This window comes from Notamacropus eugenii, chromosome 4, assembly GCF_028372415.1.
Source record: "Notamacropus eugenii isolate mMacEug1 chromosome 4, mMacEug1.pri_v2, whole genome shotgun sequence".
In the NCBI taxonomy this organism is placed as follows: domain Eukaryota; kingdom Metazoa; phylum Chordata; class Mammalia; order Diprotodontia; family Macropodidae; genus Notamacropus; species Notamacropus eugenii.
The window spans coordinates 55,136,748-55,156,836 of record NC_092875.1 but is presented as its reverse complement, the minus strand read 5'-3'; the positions used below and the strand labels follow the sequence as shown (position 1 = coordinate 55,156,836).

The 20,089-nt window shown below is 42.7% G+C and overlaps 1 protein-coding gene across 1 annotated transcript; it reads left to right on the top strand.

Annotated features, from left to right (window-relative positions):
* The first annotated feature begins 24 nt into the window (after window positions 1–24).
* On the top strand, window positions 25–15,175 carry BORCS8 (BLOC-1 related complex subunit 8). Its single transcript, XM_072601107.1, has 6 exons — window positions 25–199; window positions 1,732–1,844; window positions 10,493–10,557; window positions 11,236–11,343; window positions 12,468–12,537; window positions 13,251–15,175. Exons 1-5 carry the CDS (start codon window positions 163–165, stop codon window positions 12,499–12,501), a joined length of 357 nt encoding a protein of 118 aa, XP_072457208.1. The 5' UTR covers window positions 25–162; the 3' UTR covers window positions 12,502–12,537; window positions 13,251–15,175.
* The last annotated feature ends 4,914 nt before the right edge of the window (window positions 15,176–20,089 follow it).

Genomic DNA, 20,089 nt, shown 5'->3' with positions numbered 1-20,089 from the left:
GGGGTAGGGAAGGGAGCCGGACCGGAAGCGGAACTGGAGCGGCGCGGCCATGAGTTTCTGCCGGGACGGTCGAGGAGCTGCACCTATCCCCGGCCCCCCGAGACTTCCCGTCGCCACCCACCGCCGCTCACCGCTACCACCCGCCGGCTCCGCGGAGGCGCCATGGAGGAGGCGGAGATGCAGCTCAAGGGGAAGAAAGGTGGCGGCCGGGGCCTGGGGGCCGGGGAGGGAGGAGGAGGCGGCTGGAGACGCCGCTGTGTGACCCTGGGCCAGTGTCTCCCCCTCTCCGGGTCCGATGGGCCGGGGAATCCGAGGACCTGGGCGGGGACAAAATCCATCCTCGCTCCGACCAACCTTTGGTTTCCTCATGTTAAATGCGTTTAAAAACGTCTCGGAGGAGTCCATTGGCTTCCCAGGCCGGAAGCCCGACGGGTCCAGAGGCCGGCAAGTTGGAGAAGCCCGGCGCCCACGGAGCCTTGGGGTGCCCGAGACCCTTCCGTGTGCCCGGAGGGTCCTGACCAAAGACAGCCCTTCCCCCCTTCTCCCACGGTCTTCTCCGTTCTGGAAGAGATTCATTTTACAGAGAGCAAGGGGAGTGATGGACCTAAGTTGTGTCAGAGCAGTGGTGGAACTGCCTTCTGAACAAATTGTTCCTCTCCACCCACCTCCTGTTACTTTTTACACCTCTGACAGCCCCCTCCCCAAGTTAGGCCTGTCCTCTGACGTAAAAATGAAAAGTCTGTCCAATCCAACGCCTATTGGGTGTTTAAGGCCCTTTTTGGCATAAAATCTATGATTAACCCCAACGGTCCCAAACCAGATTTTTCTCTCAAGGGGGAGGAGCGCTTATTTTCCACAGAAATGGAATAAACGTTTACTAAGCTTCTACTATGTGCCAGGCATTAAAATTATCCGACTTGATCTTGAGAACAGCTCTTTGAGGAAGATGTTATTAGGATTCCCCTTTTACTATTCAGGTAACTGAGGCAGACAGGTTAAATGACCAGCCCAGAGTTACACAGCTAGTAAGTGTCTAAATTTGAACTGGGTTCTTCCTAACTCCGAACCCAACCCACTATTTACCTCTTGTCTCTCATCTATTTCACTTCCCAATTTCTTCCCAAGGTTTTCTTTTTCTTTTGACATCAATTCCCGCTCCGTAACATACTCCTATGAACTAGGTCTCTGCATAGACATTTCCCTTCCCCTTTCTCCTTTTTTCATCACCCCTTCCCCCACCCCCGAAATTCAGAGTCCTAATGTTTATTTTGAAAGATGAGGTTGGGAGTTTGATAAAAATGAGCAAGTGCCTAGATTGTCAGCTCCTCAAACGTGTATGTTTTCTCAGGAGCTCTTTCCTGGCCTCCGGAGCATTTATGTTCAGGACTGGGTTGAGCTGTTATGGCCAATTGTAATGCAACACCTGAATGAACAAGGGCAGATCTTTATGTGCCAAGGGATCACTTTGAACAAAATATATACTTTAGGCATCAGTTGTTTTTAGTCTGAATTGTTGAGGGAAGGTTCAGATATTTTCCTCCTTTGAGGATGCATAAATTGCTACTGTAGAATTCTAGTAACTTACGTGCTCTAGAGCTGGTCTTGGGTGGATGGTTGATATGTTTGGGGTAGTAGACGAACTGGGGTTAGGGGGGCAGGTAATTTTCATTATTTTGGGATATTTCTCCATATGGACTGCATCTTAACCATGGTCACTGGTCTTGGGTTCAGTTACAGACAAATTCACAGAGAGTGTTTACGTCCTGGCCAACGAGCCATCTGTGGCACTGTATCGCCTACAGGAACACGTGAGGCGCTCCCTGCCGGAGTTAGCCCAACATAAGGTGAGCTTAGAGCCAATGGTTGGCACAGCCCTTGTCTAAAGGAATAGTTTCTCTTAAACTTGAGAGTCAATCATGTTTGTCAGCTTGGGATCAGTAGAAGGAACTAGAGACATTTTACCTTCAAATAGATTTTGGGGGGGCATAAATCACTGTCATCAAAGTATTGAAAGGGTTGTCATCAGAAGAGATACCCTACGCGGCTTCAGAGGATGTTGCTAGGATCGCTGAGTGGAGGGTACAAGGAGGCAGGTTTCAGCTTCAGGAGCAGCTTAGTGATCACAGTATTATGTGCTGCTTTTTAAAATGGTGAGCACTTCTGTCACTGGAATTGTTTAAACCGAGAGGGAGGGAGTGTTGTAGAAGGGTTCATATTTCAAGTAGGGTTTGGACTACATGACTTAAATTTTTAAAATCGATGTCTTCTATTTACATTACCTTGGCTTTCCAAAATCTCTCTCCCTTTTTCCCTCCTCAAAGAACCAGTACTTATAATAATAAAAAAGGAGGGGTAGAGAAAACAGTTTGGCCAAACTAAACACCTTAGTTGAGTCTGATATTATATACAGTCTTTATACCCCATCACCCCCATCTCTGAAGATGATTTTGAAGGTCCCCTTTAATTCTGAGTTTCTCTGCTATGTGGTAGAGGGGAAAGAGCGAAGCATTTGGAAAGTTAGGCCTGAGGTCAGTTTTTTAAAACTTTAGCTTCCCAGTGGGCAAGTCAGCTTCTCTGCAATTGTGTTCATCTAAAGATCAAAATAATCCTTTTCACAAATTCTTTGGAAACCTTGAAAGTTCTTATATCTATGTTAGTTACTGTTAAGTGACTCTGCTTGCTTCTGGGACTGATGCAAACCTGAATAAGACTCTACCTGCTGTCTTTATGGAACTTAAGTACTAGGTTGCTTTCCTACAAAAATAGAGTGTTCCATTTTATAGGGTATTTAAGTAAAGAAAAGTTACAAAGCATGCTATGGAAATTCTAAAAAGGGCAAATTGTTTCTCACCAGGGAAAGAAGGCTTCATGAAAGAGGTGGCATTTGAGCTGGGCCTTGAAATATGAGTGGCGTTTTAGCTGAAATGAGGAAGGAGGAATTGTAGGCTTTGGCAGTATTGGGAGAAGAGGCAGCAAAGTAGTGTGGTTCATTTCTTAGAGGACAGAATAGAGAGAGAAAAATGAAAGGGCTAGAAAGTTAGGTTGGTGCCAGCTCCCAGCAGATCCCACCTATCGAGTGGGGAAGTTTGACTTTTTCCCATAGGCACAGGAGAGAGCTATTTCAGGGAATGGTAAATAGGGGACTTTTACGGTCAGGACTATATGTGAAGGTATATCACTGGATGTTGGGGTGAAGGATGGCCTCAAAGAAGGGAGATTGGTTAAGAGACTTGTCAGTCACGTTGGTCAGAATAGAAATCTGGAGTCAGGGAGGTCCAGGTGATTTTGAACAGCTTTGGAAAGAAATAACTATCTGCTGTTTGGACATGGTCATCTGCATGTTGTCTCCCCAGTTAGACTACTCATGGGTATGGAACCTGTGACCTTGAGACCACACGTAGCCCTCTAGGTCTTCAAGTGTGGCCTTTTGACTGAGTCAGTGTTTTACAGAACCAGATCCTCTTATTAAGGGGATTTGTTCTGTAAAGTTTGGATTCCATCAAAGGACCATACTTGAGGACCTACAGGGCCACATGTGACCTTGAGGCCACAGGTTCCCCACCCCTGTACTATAAGCTCCTTGAGAAGCAGGGCCTGGCTTTACCTTTCTTTGTGCCCTTAGCACAGTGCCTGGCAACAGCTTTAGCTATGATAAGTTGGACAGCTCCAAGTTACTATTAACATAAAATAAATCTACCTGCTATTCCAGATGTGAACATCTGGCTGCCCTCACAAATCAGACTTTAATGGTAAACCCATAAGACTGGTGTGATTGAAATGCTCATGCATTCTGTCCCATGGGTCTGGGCTGCAGCTGCTGAGATATCTGACATCTGCCTAAAACATAAATCTTGGAAAATGTAAATGTTTTTAAAGTTTGTGAGCAAGATTGGGCTCATGGGGTTTTACCTAGATACAAGTTCGGTGAAGATTTCACCTTGTTCCTTTCTCTTCTGCTAAACATGAACAATATTCCATTTTCATACATGCTCTTTTTCCCTTGTTGCCCCCAAATCTTGGAGTCTCTTTTGTTGTTGTTTTTAATTCTATCTCAGCGGTTCCATTGGGATGAGCAAATGCTAGTCTTACAGAATCAAAGGGCCCTTCAGATATAGAACAGATATAGAACACATAATGCTATGCTGAATCCTGAATAGTGAGAGCTGATATTGATGTGGTACTTTCAAGTTTACAAAGTGCTTTGTATACATTTTCATGTGAACCTCATGACACTCTGTGAAGTAGATACCATAGGTATTGTCACTGTTCTATAGATGAGGAAACTGAGACATAGAGAATGATTTATCTAAGGTCACACAGGTTGTGTCAGAGTTGGGATTCAAACTCCGTTCTGTTCTGAAGCTAGGTCCTGTGCCCTTTGCTCTGCTTACTTCCTTCTAGAGCAGGGGTTCTTCTCAGGTTCATAAACTCCCCTCCCTCCCCACACCCAACCCCGCCAGATTTTGATGACTGTATTTCAATATGATTCGTTTCATTCTTGATTAATTTTTAAAATTTTCAGTTCCATATTCTCTCTTCACCCCTCCTTCACCCAGTGAGAAGACAAGAAATACAATTCCCATTATACATATGAAATCATGCAAAATATATTTCCGTATCAGCCATATTGTGTAGAGGGAGTGGGGGAACCAAGAAAAATAAAATGAAAAAAAATACATTTCAGTCTTCAAGGAAGAAAAAAAATGCTTCAATTTGCATTCAGATTTGACCATTTCTCTTTCTAGAGGAGGGTAGCATTTTTCCTCATGAGTCCTTTGGACTTACCTTGGCTCATTGTATTGATCAGAGTAGCTAAGTCTTCCCCAATGGTCATCATTACAACATCGCTGTTACTGTGAATGATGGTCTCTTGGTTCTGCCCACTTTACTTTGCATTTGCTCATCTAAGGCTTTCCAGGTTTTTCTGAAACATGGTTTTATCTGTAACCTCATGGACTTTTATTTTATGCATTTAAGAACATTAATCTGAGGAATCCTTTAGTTTTACCAGACTATCAAAGGGCACATGACAGTGGAAGAGGTGCGCCAGAAAGAATCTTGTTTATCTTCTTTATTTGACAGATTTTGTAACTGGCAAAATTCTATGTAAAATGTCTATATCAATATTTCTAAGTCCCAGGATTATTATATAATGTAATTATATAATATTGTATTTATAGTCCCATTATATTTTAGTTTATAAATGTAAACTAAATGTAGTTTATATTTATAGATTATATAATAGTCTCAGGACTATTTCAGGTGTTCAGGTGATTTGTTTGCGTGAAAAAAAGTACCCTTTGCATAACTGAACAGGCATTTTAAGTAGCCAAAGTCCCTGCTCAACAGAGTACCTTAATGAGGGGTGTCTACACCAATTCCCTGTTCTCTCAGCTCTTCATCCCTCGTTTATGATCAGTGGTTCTGTCAAGGTGCAGAGGGCATTAGGATGCTTGAAGAGAATCCTCTGTGTGAGTGGAAACCGGCAAGAAAAGCACCAGCAACACCAATCTTAGTAACTTTGGCGAGATTTTGTAAATACTAATGTCTGTAGTGATTAAAATTAGAAGAAAACTGTGCAGAAGCTTAACATGGTAGGAAAGGAAGGGCCTGCCAATCTTGGGTCACTAAGTACAACCTCAGAAGGTCCCTTTTTAGGTTGGTGTGATAAATAGAAAGTTTCACCCCGTGTGATAGAAGAGAAACCACAGTATGTTAGGAGAGGATCATTGAGCCTTTCACTGATTATCACCTATGACCTATTTGCAGTAAGAGGACTTGAGCATATTCTGATTCTGTCTCATTATTCTCCTCTCTAAAATGGGCTCAAAGATCCAACTCCAGTCTCTGATCCTCTAAGTAAAGAATGGGGGTGGAAGCGAGAGAGATAAACAGTGAACATAAACTGTAATCTTCAGTTGTAGTAAGTAGCAGTGCTAAAAACCTTCCATACTATTAGGCCGCTCTTCAAGTGTTCACAAAGAAGAGGGTATTAATGGCATACTATGCCCTACCTTGGGCAGACCATGTCTAGAGGATGGAAAGTCTGGTGGAGGGGGACCAACATGTGATCCCAGATGAGGATCTCTTGAAACAGCAGAGGATGAGTAGGAGAGACACATGATCAAGTTCCATATGGCTTTTGCAGTAGGTTGGACTTGAGGTCAGGACAGGGAGTCAGCAGACCTTTTCTGTAAAGGGCCAGATAGTATTTTAGGCAAAATCAAGAATACTATGTAGGTAATAATAAGAGAAAATAAATTTTTAAGTGATGAAATATAACGATTGAGTATAACGTTTTGTAGTCCAGGTCTACTTGTGAAAAGAATGGAATACTTTGTGGGAAGAGGGGCATGGGAGGGGAGAATAACATTTCGATTCATTTGGGTTCAAAGTTAGTGTTCTCTACTATCAAAATTATAAATGTTCATCTGTTAATGCTGGTCTTTAATGAGATTTTACATGTTTCATCTTTGAAAATGCCCTTTTGTACAGATGCTGACATCAGTCCATGAGCAGGTGATTTTACTTGAGCATATTCATCACTTGGAAAGCTTTTCTAGAATTCTGTTAGCTCCTTCTCTTGATATTTGCCTTTTAGCAGCTCATTATACTGCAGATTAATCACTACCAATTGAAGGTTAGGTAGCGGCTCCTCAATTGCAGTTAAATGGACTTTGAAATATGGAAATTCTTTTTGCATTTGCATTGAGGTCTGAAAAAATGCTGCTGGAATCATTGTTTGAGCTCAGAAAATCTATTCACTGCCAATTTGTGTGGGAATGGAGATTTCCCTTCTTGTTTTAAATGTTGACAGCCCAGGAAATGGATAAAGCAGCTTGACATAACTTGTGGTTCAAACAATGTTAGTTGTCGTAGAATTAACTTTACTGCAGTTTAAGTTTTGCATAGAAGCACTGTTTTGCATTGTAATTTTAGGTTGGTTTCATTAAGAAGCATTATCAAGTCTATAGCAAAAGGTAGAGGCAGCTAGACAGTGCAGTGGTTAGAGCACCGCACCTAGAGTCAGGAATATTAATCTTCCTGAGTTCAAATCTGGCTTCAGATGCTTACTAGCTGTGTGACCCTGGGCAAGTCACTTAACCCTATGCTTCTAATTCTTCATCTGTAAAATGAGCCGTAAAACGAAATGGCCAACCACTCCAGTATCTTTGTTGCCAACATCTCTTTCCCCCCCAAAAAGGTCACAGAGTCAGATGTGACTGAACACCAACAAGAAAAGGTATAATAAAGCCTCAGTTCGTATCTGGCCTTAGACACTCATTAGTTGTGTGACCCAGGACAAGTGACTTCACTTTGTTTGCATCTGTAAAATGAGCTGGAGAAGGAAATGGTGAACTGCTCTAGTACCTTTGCCAAGAAAACACCAAATAGAGTCATGACACAATTGCAAAACAGCTAAACACAGAAAAGCTAATATCCAAAGCCATTCAGTGGTCAGTAATAGTGATTGAAGGCAGTTCTTTTTATTCAGAAAAATTTCAGTATTGTCCCTGAGCTCAAAAACTCCTAAGACAACTTTTTTTTCTTCATGCTTTGATGTCATGGGGATGTGCTGGTAATTTTTTTAAATGTCCCACTTTGACAATACATGGGGCATTTGAAACCCTGTTGAGATGTAACTGTATTCCTGCAGTGTGTAATGCGGTGAGTGCGCAAATTTGGAGTAACCACCCCAAATATTCACACGGACTATCTGTGCCCAACCTATGGTAGAGCATTCCGAGCTCGTATTGGTCTGATCAGCCACGGTCAGACACACTGAAACTTCACTTTGCAATGGTGATGTCATTTTGGTCCTCTTCGAAAATGAAGGACAAGGCAGTAACAGTGACACATATGGTCTCTGTCCCAAATGCTGGACTCTGTTGTCAGACAGTACACAAATTAACCATTCTGGCTGTGTGCCAAGAAAATTAAATTCATAGACACTGCAATTAGAATTTTGTGTAATTTTCACATTGCAAAGTATCCTTCTTTTGATTTTTTTTTAACCATTTAAAAATGAAGAGATCTTTCTCAGCTCACTGGTCATACAAAAACAGGAATCCAGCTGAATTTGGCCTAGTAGTTTGCAGACCCCTGGGCAAGGAGATCAATTAGGCTGTTAAAATAATCTGGGATGGTGGAGGGACAAAGACAGACAGATGGAGGGGCAGGAAGAGAGATGGAGACAGGGAAGAAGGGAAATAGGGAGGGAGAATGAAGATGAGGAGAAGGGAAAGAGACACGGAGGGAAGGAGAGAGAAAGTTGGTGGGGAGGGGTAAGAAGCAGAGAGGGGGTGGGTTAGACACTATACGTCCTTTTAGCTCTGTTACTTAACCTTTCTGTTCCTTAGTTTACTTGCCTATCAAAATAAAAGGGTTGAATTCAATAACTTATAAAGATTCCTTCTAGAAATTTGAGTCAGGAGAAACCTGAGTTCAAATTCTGGCTCCAAAGACTAGTGTTCTTTCTATTATATTGTGCTTCAGAGCTGGAGGGGATCTTTGGAAATTAAGAATATCAGAACAAATCACTGTGCCAGATTAACTTTGTTTTCTCTTTAGGTTGGTTTATCACACTAGTAGGGTCAGGGGATGCTGTAAATATAGGTAGTTGTCTGAAATCTAGCATACTATAACTAAGGTCGGGTGAGTTAAATCCTCTGACAGTGCTTCTTGAATTGTGGGTCTCAACCCCACCCATATGGGTCAAGAGTGGAAAAAGTTTAAGAAGTCCTGCCCTAAGGGAATGTGTGGACTTCTGGGAGTTTCCAGGAGAAGGTAATTCACTTCCAGCTGAGCAGGTCCGAGAAAACTCCCAGGAGGAGTTGCTATTTGATCTGATCTCAAAAGGTCTTAAAGATAATAGACCTTCAGACCTGGAGACTTAGAGCATCTTGAAAGTCATGTAGTTCACCCTTCTCTAAAAATGTAGTGGAGGAAACTGAGTCCCAGAGAAGGGAAGTGACTTCCTCAGGGTCATATAGCAAGTTACTTGTTTCTGTTGACTTTGTGAGCAAAGAATTATGTGAGAGAAAAGTCAAAGCTCTCTATGCTCTCGTCAGTCTGGTTTTAATTTGAAAATGACTATTTCAAAACCTCTGTCTCTAACTTAGAAACTATGATCAGGATTTACAGCGGGGCTCTCCAAGGATGCTGTCAGCCTAGCTGTCCTTGACTGTCCTTGGTAGCCAGAGTTCTTAGGAAATTAACAAGGACTTTTCATTTTATTGTTGGTGTATTAACTGCCAATCATTAGCTAGCTTTAGAGCACAAGCTGTACCCATTTCCTTCTTTGGAAACCTTAAAATGCCATAGTAACATAAATGATTGCCTCAAGGATTTCCCTCCACCAGCATTGGATTGCAGTTCCTCTTTGACTTAATAGAAGATGAGCTGAGCATGGCTCTGTCTTGGGAGGACTTGTCAGAATTTATGCTCTCCCAACAATCAGGGGCATTCTTGTGTCACATGAATAATAACGACAACAGACATTTCAGTAATGTTTTAAGGATTAAAAAATACTCTCCGATTGGATTCTTGGAACCACCCTGTGAGGTGGGTATCATAAGAAATATTAGCTCTGAGGCTCAGAGATCTTAAGTGATGTGCTCATAATTATATAGTATGTACATGTCAGAGGTGGTATTTGACGCTAAATCTTTTCAGAGTCTAAGTGTCATTAGAGTAGGACCTAAGTGAAAATAATTATCTTTCAGAGGTGTTGATGGATGCTTTAAGATGTTTCGTGTAAACCTATCCCTTTCTAATTATGTACCTGAAAGCTTCAAGAAATAGAAAAAGATGGTAGTGGTAGAAAGCAAAAGAATAGATTTTTAAATTTTCAAAACATATGACATTTAATGTCTTCCCTGGGAAACAACTTTTTTGCTTTAACTAGGCAAAAATAAGACCCTTGCTGTGGTAAACTTTAGCTTTCCAACTCCTCTCAGGTCACATGGACTCAAAAAATCTCATGCCTTCTTGTATCTAATTTGTACTTCCTGAGGTTTGTAATTGATTTAGGGGAGATTGGGGGTGCCTCCTCCATGGGATTTTTATAACAATCTAGTCACCAAAGTCAAAGCAAGTTTTCTTCAATATTAGACCAACTACAACAAATTAATTGTAGCACTTCAATCTGTCTTTATCCCATTGTTCTTAAGGAGAAGATCCAGGTCTAAGAAAACTTGATGTGTCTTAGCATAAACCAGTTACAGAATGATGATGCTGGAAGGGGCCACAGAATAGACGTCACCTGTCTAGTCACACTGAAGGTTTTTGGTCCAGTAGTTCAACAAGAGTAGTGGAGCTGAGACTGGATCCCTGATCTTCAGGTTCTCAGGCCAATTCTCTTTCCATTACAGCATACTATTATTCTGTCGAAAATATAAATTTTGATCAACCCTTTCTCTCTCCCTACTCCCTCTGGGGAAAAAAAAGAAGGAAAGGCTTTCATTGAATAATCTCCAGCATTTTTTTTCAGTCTGACATGCAGAACTGGGAGGAACAGAGCCAGGGAGCCATCTATACAGTGGAGTATGCTTGCAGGTAAACTCAGGAGCCTAATTTTAACTTCTTTCTGCATTTGCAAACAGAATTTGATCTCGGCATTGAGGAGGAAAGGATAATTGTTCCCCCTAGAAGGGACTCCTTCTGTACCTGGCCCCAGAACTCATCACCCAGGTTACTTTCAGTGTACAGTCCATGTGATGATTCATTCTTCTCCATGTCCTGCACTACATATTGGAGATGGAATCTGGCTCTCAGTTCACGTCAGTAAAGTTATTGTGTTGCTACCCCAGAATTAGGCTGGACATAATTTTAGCCACTCATATTTGTTTATTTCAAGTAATTTTTACATGCAGGTGGTTGTGCTGGGTGCTTCGACTACAAAGATTTTAAAGTAACCCAGTTCCCTTCCCTCAAGGAGCTTATATTCTACAGATAAGTATCACACAAATCAGGGGCAAAAGAGAGCCAGGAGGATGGGGGAGGATCAGGGAAGGCACTCCAGAAGAGACAACCCCCAAGTCCTGTGCTCATCCTTAACACAGCAGGCACATGGATGGATCCTCCCTTAAGCTGAGAGCAGCCTTAGAGCCCTTTGCCAGGCACTAACTGACTTCTTACCATACCCATCCCGCATGTTGCATTGGTGGTTGTGGGACAGACAGACTCTGGTAACTGCCTTTCTTGTTCTCCTCTCCATCCCTCCCTGTATTTCAGTGCTGTGAAGAACTTGATGGATAGCAGTGTTCATTTTCGGAGCATTGAGGGCTTGCTGAAACAGGCCATCAGCATCAAGGACCAGCTGAATTCTGCTCAGGGTCGAAGGTAGCTGCTGAGAGTGGACATCGTGCTGTATTATCTAAAGATCCATTGCCCACCAGGGCTGTCTTAGGCAAGAGTGCATGAACCCATAAGCTAGCTGAATTAAGAACAGGGCTGCCCAAAGCAATGCAGAAAACCTCCCATTGCTTGTGTTAGTCTTCACTGGGCAAAAATACAGGTAAAGTTTTCAGATATTGAAATGAAAATAGCTTACTTTCATATGTCTGGAAGAATATTTTTGGCTAATATGTAGCCTCCCCGCCCCCCTTTTTGTTATTTTTCACCGTTAGCTAATCTGAATAAGTTATGCTTTAAACCTGCAACAGCCTCCTTTTTTGGATGCTTCTGGGAGCCTTTTCTGGATTGGTGGTTCTAGGAAGCATTGTGAAATACTTCCCACTCCTCCCCCTGCACCCCAAAAATGTCTGAGTTCCCTATTGCTGCCTCTTGACCCAGGTTGCTAAAGGACTAAGGCTGCTATTGGTTCCTTCCTGTTCCTTCTGGGAAGGCCAGTTTGAAGGAATCAAATAAAAACTATCTGCTGGCAAAATGACAAGCCTCGTTTCTATTCAGAGAGCTTACTTAACTGTCTTCCCTATGTTGCTCCAATGTGTTGGTTTTTACAGGATTTAGACCTACTTTTCCAACTAAGTTCATTGTATCAGAAAGAATATTGGGAGTCAGGAAGACCTGGGTTCTGATTCTAGCACTGCCCTAACCTGACATGGTTAAGGCCAAGCCTCTGGACCATAATTTCCCAAGTTGGTTCTTGCAGAGAGATAGTTATAGTCGCAGAATCAGAGAATGTCAGTGGAGAGAGAGCATTAGATACATCATCCCATCGAACCCCTTCATTTTACAAATGGAGAGACTGAGGCTTAGGACAAGTGCTTGGCCCGGAGTTGACCAGCATATGTATCTCTGTTTCTGCCGAAGTCACAGATGAGTCAATATGTACGCATATTTATGTACCTCTTAAAAGTCTTGGCGTGCAGAGCTCTTGTAGCAACTTTGAATTTGGATTTGACTCTTTCTGGATTCCTTCCTGGGAGGGGAGGAGAAGAGATGGAGCTTTGTTGGGTTGGTTTGGTTTTTTTGGCCTGTGTGATGGTCATGTTTTGTTACAGCCCTGCTGACCCGAAGCCTCCTTCCTTGGCCTGATTTTTGGATGAGGCAAGTCTTTCTCCACCTTCCCAGGTCAGTGTAGAGAGGGGAGGGTGATGCATCCTGCTGCTCTGGGGCTAATCTTGCTGCCTTCTGTTTCCAGATGGAAACCTCACTTTTCCAACCTATCCACAAAGCTCCCCATATGGGCATCAAATCTAGTCATAAGGTTCTTGGAATGTAAAGTGTCAGGGTGGGAGGACCCACAGAATGTAGCCAGTTAAATGGAACATGGTATATAAGATCCCATGGAATGGGTGAGCCGAAAGGGACCTGAGATCATGTTGTCCAGCTCTGTCACTTTATAGGTGAGGGCCTTGAGGAACAAGAGACTTGCCCCAGAGCACACGGGGAGAAGCAGAGCCAGAATTGGGTCCATCTGTCCCCTGATGCTCCAAGTAGGGACTCCTCCTTCTGCACCATGACTTAGGATCATGGGGTTTAGAGCTGGTGAAGACTAGAGATGAGGCTTGATGATCTCCATATTTCTTTGGCACTTTCCTCACACCAGCACTGTTAGAATTATCTTAGTTTCAGAGACGAGGGAATTTAGTCAAAGAAGCAAAATAACTCTCCCTTGGCCATCCAGGCATTAAGTAACAGTACTTGGTTTTGAAATCTTTTGCTCTTTCTACCTCAGCCTGCTACCATCCCCACTGCTGCTACTGCTGCTAGCGCTCCAGCTGTCCTTTCTGTGAGTCTCTCTGTACTTCACTCCATCTCACCAGGTAATCTATGTGTTCCAGGCAGCAAAGGCCCCCAGAAGACAGGCTCAGAAGCCAGAAGCACCAAGGAAGAGAAAAGGTCCCTTATTTTGCAAGCACTCGTTCCTGTGACCTCAACGGGTGTGCGTCAGATTGGTCCCTGATATGAGCAGCAGACATTTCTGAAAACCTTATGACTGTGGCTCTTTGTTTGATTCTTACCATGAAATGAGAAGACTGATGTCTTCTTCCTTAGGGACATCCTTCCATCCCCAGTACCATGAAGGTTCACCTCTCTGTTGGGGAAGCCAGAGCACATGGCTCCTTTGGGAAATACTGATTGCCTCTTTGTACAATATCAGAGAAGAGACCTTTGAAGGTCAGGTTAAAAAAAAAAAAAGCAAAGACAAGGGAAGTAAATTAACTTTCCCGAAGTTAGTCACGCCATGAGTCAGTGGCTGAGCTGGGCCTAGAGCCTTAGTGTCCTGACCCTTTCGTGTAGTGTTCTTTTCACTTCATACCACGGTGGTACAAAGGTTAATTGGCTTTTGAAGGGACTGGTAGGAGGCCACTGAGTACCAGGCTAAGTGGGCATTATGTGGCCTTGCTGTGCTTACTAAGTACATGAGGACCCTAGAACAAAAGAGGCCTGAGACAGGCTGCCAGAGAATGCTGCTTGTCAGCCTGGGGCTTGGGGACGAGGAAGGGCCCACATGGACTGGACAAGATGGGGATGGGAGTACAAGTTTGTGAGAGCCTTATCAAATATCTTTTGAGTGGAAGGGGCCTTAGGAGTCAATCATGTTGTGTTGTTCAGTTATGATCAGTTCTTTGTGACCCAGTAGATGTAGGATGCCAGTGCTGTCCACGGGTTTTTCTTGGCAAAGATACTGGAGCGGTTTGTCATTTCCTTCTCTAGTGAATTAAGGCAAACAGAGGTTAAGTGCCCAGGGTCACATATTAAATGTCAGGCCAAATTTGAATTTGAGGTTTCCTGACTGCAAGGCCCAGCACTCTTTATCAACTGAGCCACCTATCTACCTCATTTAAAGTAAGAATTTTCTTCATAGTTCTTCAAGTGGCTATCAGCCTCCACTTGACCTACGGATTATTGACCCATGACCTTGGAGACGACAGCTTTGTGTAAGGGAGAGAACACTGGATTCTTGAATCTCGCCCTTAGATACTGTCCTTTGTGTCTGGGTGAGACCTTTCTGTGGGTTTTTCTTCATCTGTAAAGTAAGGGACTTGAGGTGGGGTGGTTCAGGAGTGTGGCTTGGGTTAAAGTACCTTCTGGCTTATATCTTGTGATTCAGTTTAGTTCTACCACTTATCAAGGTCACCTGTTATGTTACTGGACAGTGTTGAGTTTCCTATAAATCCCACCACTGACCAGCTTCTGTACTTCTGGTATTCCAACCTTTTGAAGCTCAGAAGGTAAGAACCAGAGGCCTGTATCTGCAGGCCTCTAGGCAGCTGGAAGCAGGAATCCTGTGCAACCACTGATTATCTCAGAAGGCCCGAAAGCCTTTCCCTAACCCAGAAGGACTATAGCAGCTCATCCTCCTTGCTTGAACCCCAACCAGGAAGGAAAGAAATTCCAATGCCTTTCAAATGTATTCTCAGTTCTGAATCAGCCAATCAAAAGGATTCTCCTCTCAGCCTGGCAAAAGAGCTAGGCCCTTATGTTTACAGTCATCACATACACCTTTCCAGGAGCAGACTTCCTAGCCTTTTATGGACTAGAAGCAGATTAAGCACAAAGTACATTCTCTGAGGATGGGGTCCCACTGGACAGGTCCAGTTACATGTAATTATTTGTCTATTTACATATTATATCCTTCCCCCACTTCAGTGAAATGTAAGTTCCTTGAGGCAGGGACTGTTTTTCATTTTTTGTCATTGTATCCCCAGTACCTAACAATGTTGCATTTAGTAGGCATTGATAAATCTGCCCTAAGACAGTAGCTCTGCTTCAGTTTCTTCATCTGTAAAATGGGATAATAGCACCAATTCTTTTGAGGATAAAATGAAATTGTATTTGTAAAGCATGTGGCATAGTCCCTGCACATAGTAGGCACTACATAAATGTTAGCTGCTGCTGCTATTAGTCCTACTCCTACTATTACTAAATGCTCTTTGGATTGAAGTTCACTGAACTAACTCAGAAGGAAGCAACTTTTTGTTCCTCAAAAAATGATGGTATGCACCAGCTATATGAGCCGTGGTGATTCGTCTCTCCCACTGAGAGGCGCCAAGGTAGCCATATTTATTTTTCTTGCAGAAGCAATAGAAGGGTCTGTTGTCTTCCTGGGGAAGTTCCCCCAGCTTGTTAAATCCATGACTACTGCCCATTTAGAGTGACTCCTGTGGCCACACATGACGCTTCCAAAAGGAATCTAGAAAGTATTCCTAAAGATTATGAAGTCCCAGGCCACAAACTGAAGACTGTGGGGCCACAACGGATGTTTTCATCACCACTGCCAATCAAGGCAAAGATTTCAGACTATACAGGCATATTTGGAAAATGAATATTATGTTAAGGAAATGGTATTTGCAACAAGATTTGGATTTTGGACCACAACTTAAGATTTAGAAATAACGTTTTGCATATGGTTGAAGTATATTTAACAAGCACAGCTTAAAATGTAATTGGATAGAATCTTGCAAACTCAGTTGAAAAGGTTTTAAACTAAAAAGGAAAGGGAAGGAAGAAAACTGCCTAGAGACCATAGTGAATGGCTACAATGGAAGAACAGCGGTAAAGGTCCTCAGAATTCACTGGAGGAACCAGCAATAAAACACATGAGCTTATATATCTGTACATAAATGCACAAAATAGAGATGAGGAGCAAGGTGGCCTGTGTGTCAAGGAAGCAAATTTGACTTCATGGTATAATCATGCTAAAATAATAGCATTTATAATGACAGTCTTTAAGGGTTAAAAAGTGCTTTACTGACACTTCATCTGATTGCTGGTAAAGCGTTCAAAAGAAGGGAGGAATAACTCTGAGGAGCTTGTATGTATATTCTATTGTCTTTGGAAGGAGAAAGAAAAAGAATTAACATGCTGATTGACCATTTTGTCCAATATGCGTAGGAACCAGAAAACTTCTGTAGTTGCTGTGTGTCATAGGACAGCTCACTCCCGGCATGATGGTGATCACATCTCCCTTTCAGAGTTCTAGGGATAATTCTAAGGAGTTAGAGTTGTCTCTTTTCTAATGTTATTAACTGGAACCCCCATTTCCAATGTGGTCCACCACTGATTAGCACCATGTTTTCTTTTAACCAGTTACTGTCAATTAACTTTTACTGAGGATATTTTCTAAAAAGAACAGTTGTATAGACATTCCCCTGCTCCATTAGCAAGGGGTATATTCTTCCCCAATGCTACCTAAGTCTCACAGTTTCTGCATATGGTTGCACCAAGTTTATATAATATATGTGGGGATGGGATCAAGTCACAAGTGGGGTATTAACACCCCCACCCTTTTGATGAATTTGGCTCTTACACTAGCAGTTTTAAGTTCTGAGAGATAGAACACTACCACTCAGTTAAATTCGAACTCTGTATCTTGGAGGTGACCCTGTTGAGGGGAAATACAGATGCCCTACTCCTCACTCTGACTTTTGAACCCCTATCCAGTATGTTTTCTACGTACACAATCAGCAATTCACAAGACAATGTAGCCAGTCGATAAGTCTTAACTGCTCAGTGTTCATTGCTGGGGATTGAAAAAGAGGCAAAAGATAGTCCCTGCCCTCAAGGAGGTCACAATCGAATGTAGCACAAGCAAACACATGTACATACAAACTTTACACAGGATAAATAGGAAATTAATAATTAACAAAAGAAAGGCACTAGAATCAAGAGCTATTGGGAAAGATTTCCCGTACAAAGTTTAGTTGGGACTGGAAGGAAGCCCAGAAAGAAGGCAAAAGTGAGAAAGGGGAACATTCCAAATATGAGAGACAGAGTATGTCCAGAACCAAGGGATGGAATTGTCTGGTTCATGGAACAGCAAGGAGGCCGATGCTACTACATCAAAAAGCACTTGGTGGAGAATAAAGTGTAAGAGCCTAGAAAGGTGTCAGGGGAGTAGGTTATGAAGGGCTTTGAATGACAAACAAGATTTTGAATTTGATCCCCGAAGTACCAGGAAGTCCCTGGAGCTTTTTGAATAGAGAGGTGACATGGTTGGACCTGTGATTTAGGAAAACTACTTTGGTGGCTGGAGGATAGAGTGAAGTGGGGAGAGACTTGAGGCAGGCAAACCTGTCAGTAGGCTGTTGAAATTCACATAGTGTAAATGTAGTGTAGTGTACAACTAGCCCCTTGTAATATTTAATAAGGCAAAATAAACCATTTTATGTGTGTATACATATATATGCAGATGCATAAATAAAATTATCATAAGACATCTACCACCAAATCACTCTCTCCCACCAGTGTACTCAGTAGCTACATTGAAGAGTGATCACATGCTTATAGGAACCTGACAAAAACATGAGGAAGGAAAACTCATGAGCCTGGGGTACTTTACAGCTTCAGCCAGTAGGCTTCAAAGCATTTGGTCGGTTCAGGAACATCTGCGTCACACAAAACTGCTTCTGTTCTCACTGCTTCACTGTTGAACTTCACCACTCCTCAACTGGGGAAACCCTCTTGTCTACCTGAACAGAGCCTTTATAAGCTCTTTCAATGACCTATCACCCTTCAAAGGGCATCTAGAAAATATCTTAATGTGAATAGTAGTTCTCTTCAAGCTAGAGAACTGTAAAGCTCTTCCCGCTGGTCATCTTTGGGCTACACAAACCAAACTGGCCAGTTCTTCACTCACCAGGAGGCTGTGCTGTTCAGTTAGTGCAGAGCTAACAGCAACACAGGAACTGCCTTCTGCTTTTCCTTTTTTTTCAAGCCAGATTTGGTGGTATAGAACAAATCTTCATATAAAGCTCTCCAACTCTAGGTGTCACTGAGGAGCAATGACTTTCAATCTTTACAAAGGCTATTTATCAAGTAGATTAGAGTTGGACCCGACTGAAGAGTAGTGAGGGTCAACAGTCCGGCTGTCCCTGGAGCTCTTGGTTTGTTGACTTCTGTTCTTTCTGACTACTAAAAGAATCATTCAGCTGAAGCTGCCTTTTTGTTGACTGCTTCTAAATGCCACAGCTCCAGTGGGGAAGCTTTTTCAACTTCCCTCCTGTCCTCTTCTTTTCCTGTTGCTGTCTTGAGTGATGTCTCTTGCCCCTCTGCAAGTGTTTAATGTTTGATATCTTAAGGGAGAACCTCCTGACTCTCTGTAACTCACCTACTGAAAAAGTCACAACTCCTCACGTTTCCCCTATCAAATTGATGTGTTTTTTTTTTTTTGTTTTAGAATCACACCTCAGTCTCCAAATATCTGTGATTCCTCATTTTCTTGGTTTTAGAGGTGGCTAGTGGATATAGTGTTGGGCCTGGAATCAGGAAGACCTGAGTTCAAATCCAGCTTCAGACACTTAATAGCTGTGAGACCCAGGGCAGGTCACTGGGGATAATAACATCAACCTACCTTTCAGGGTTATTGTGAGGATTAAATGAAACAATATTTGTAAAACGCTTAGCAAACTTTGGTGCGTTAGTGCTTGCCCTTGCCCTTGGATTGTGACCCAGGCCTTTGACCCAGATCTGTGTCTGGGCAATGTAACAGAGTCTTGTACCCAGTGCCAGCAAAGGGACTGCTGTAATCTCCTGACCTTCTTGCCATCTGTGGGCTGAGAGCTCTGGAAGTCACTGCTGCACATTCAGTTGCCCCCAAGTCCTGCTGCTGTATTGGTTGGGAGTTGCCTGCCCTGGACTGTGCTCTACTTTCACCTCAGTGCAAGAGACCTTTCCTGACAACTTTCTAAGTTGTCTTAGGCTGAAAAATTGTTTCACCCATCTTTTTGTGGGTTCTCTTGCTCCAGAATTTGTTTTGAGGAGTTTTTTAGAATTGTCTGGAGGAGAATTTGGAAGAGCTCAGGCAAGTCCCTGCCTTTTCCCTACCATCTTGGCTCCTGTGGATTTTCTTGACATCTCTATCCTGGTTTTCCACCTTCTTTCTTGACTGCTCCTCAGTCTCCTTTATTGGATCATCAGCCAAATCATACCCAGTAATTCTGACTGTCCTCCAAGGCTCTCTCTAGCCTCTTTTCTCTCTATTCTTCCTCATTGTGCTAATTTTGGCCTAATAGTTAACACAAAGGAAACAGAGGTTCTCCACTAGCCAGCACCATACCATCATTTGGGCAGCTAGGTGGTGCAGTGGATAGAGCACCAATGCAGGAGTCAGGAGGACCTGAGTTCAAATCTCACCTCAGACACTTGACATTCACTAGCTGTGTGACCTTGGGCAAGTCACTTGCCCACTGGGTTATCTCCAGTCATCCTGATGAATATCTGGTCACTGGATTTAGATGACTCTGGAGGACAAGTGAGGCTGGTGACCTGCACAGCCCTCCCTCACTCAAAACAAAGTCAAGTGCAAGTCATGTCATTATTTCTCTGATGGCATGGTCTTCTTTGGCAATAAAAGACAAACACATACCATACCATCTATATCTGGAACCATTGATTATAGCAAATGGAGAAATTTTGAATGCTGTGGAAAAGTTCACTTACTTTGGCAATATACTTTTTAGAGATGTACTTATAGATGATGAAGTTGACACACACATTGCCAAAGCTAGCTCAGTGTTTGAGAGGCTACAAAGGAAAATATGGGAGAGAAGAGAAATTAAGACTTTCTCTCAGCCTGAAGGTCTACAGAGTCATTGTGCTGACCTTATTATTGTATGCATATGAAACCTGGGCAGTCTATCTGTGCCATGCCAAGAAACTTAGTTGCTTCCATTTG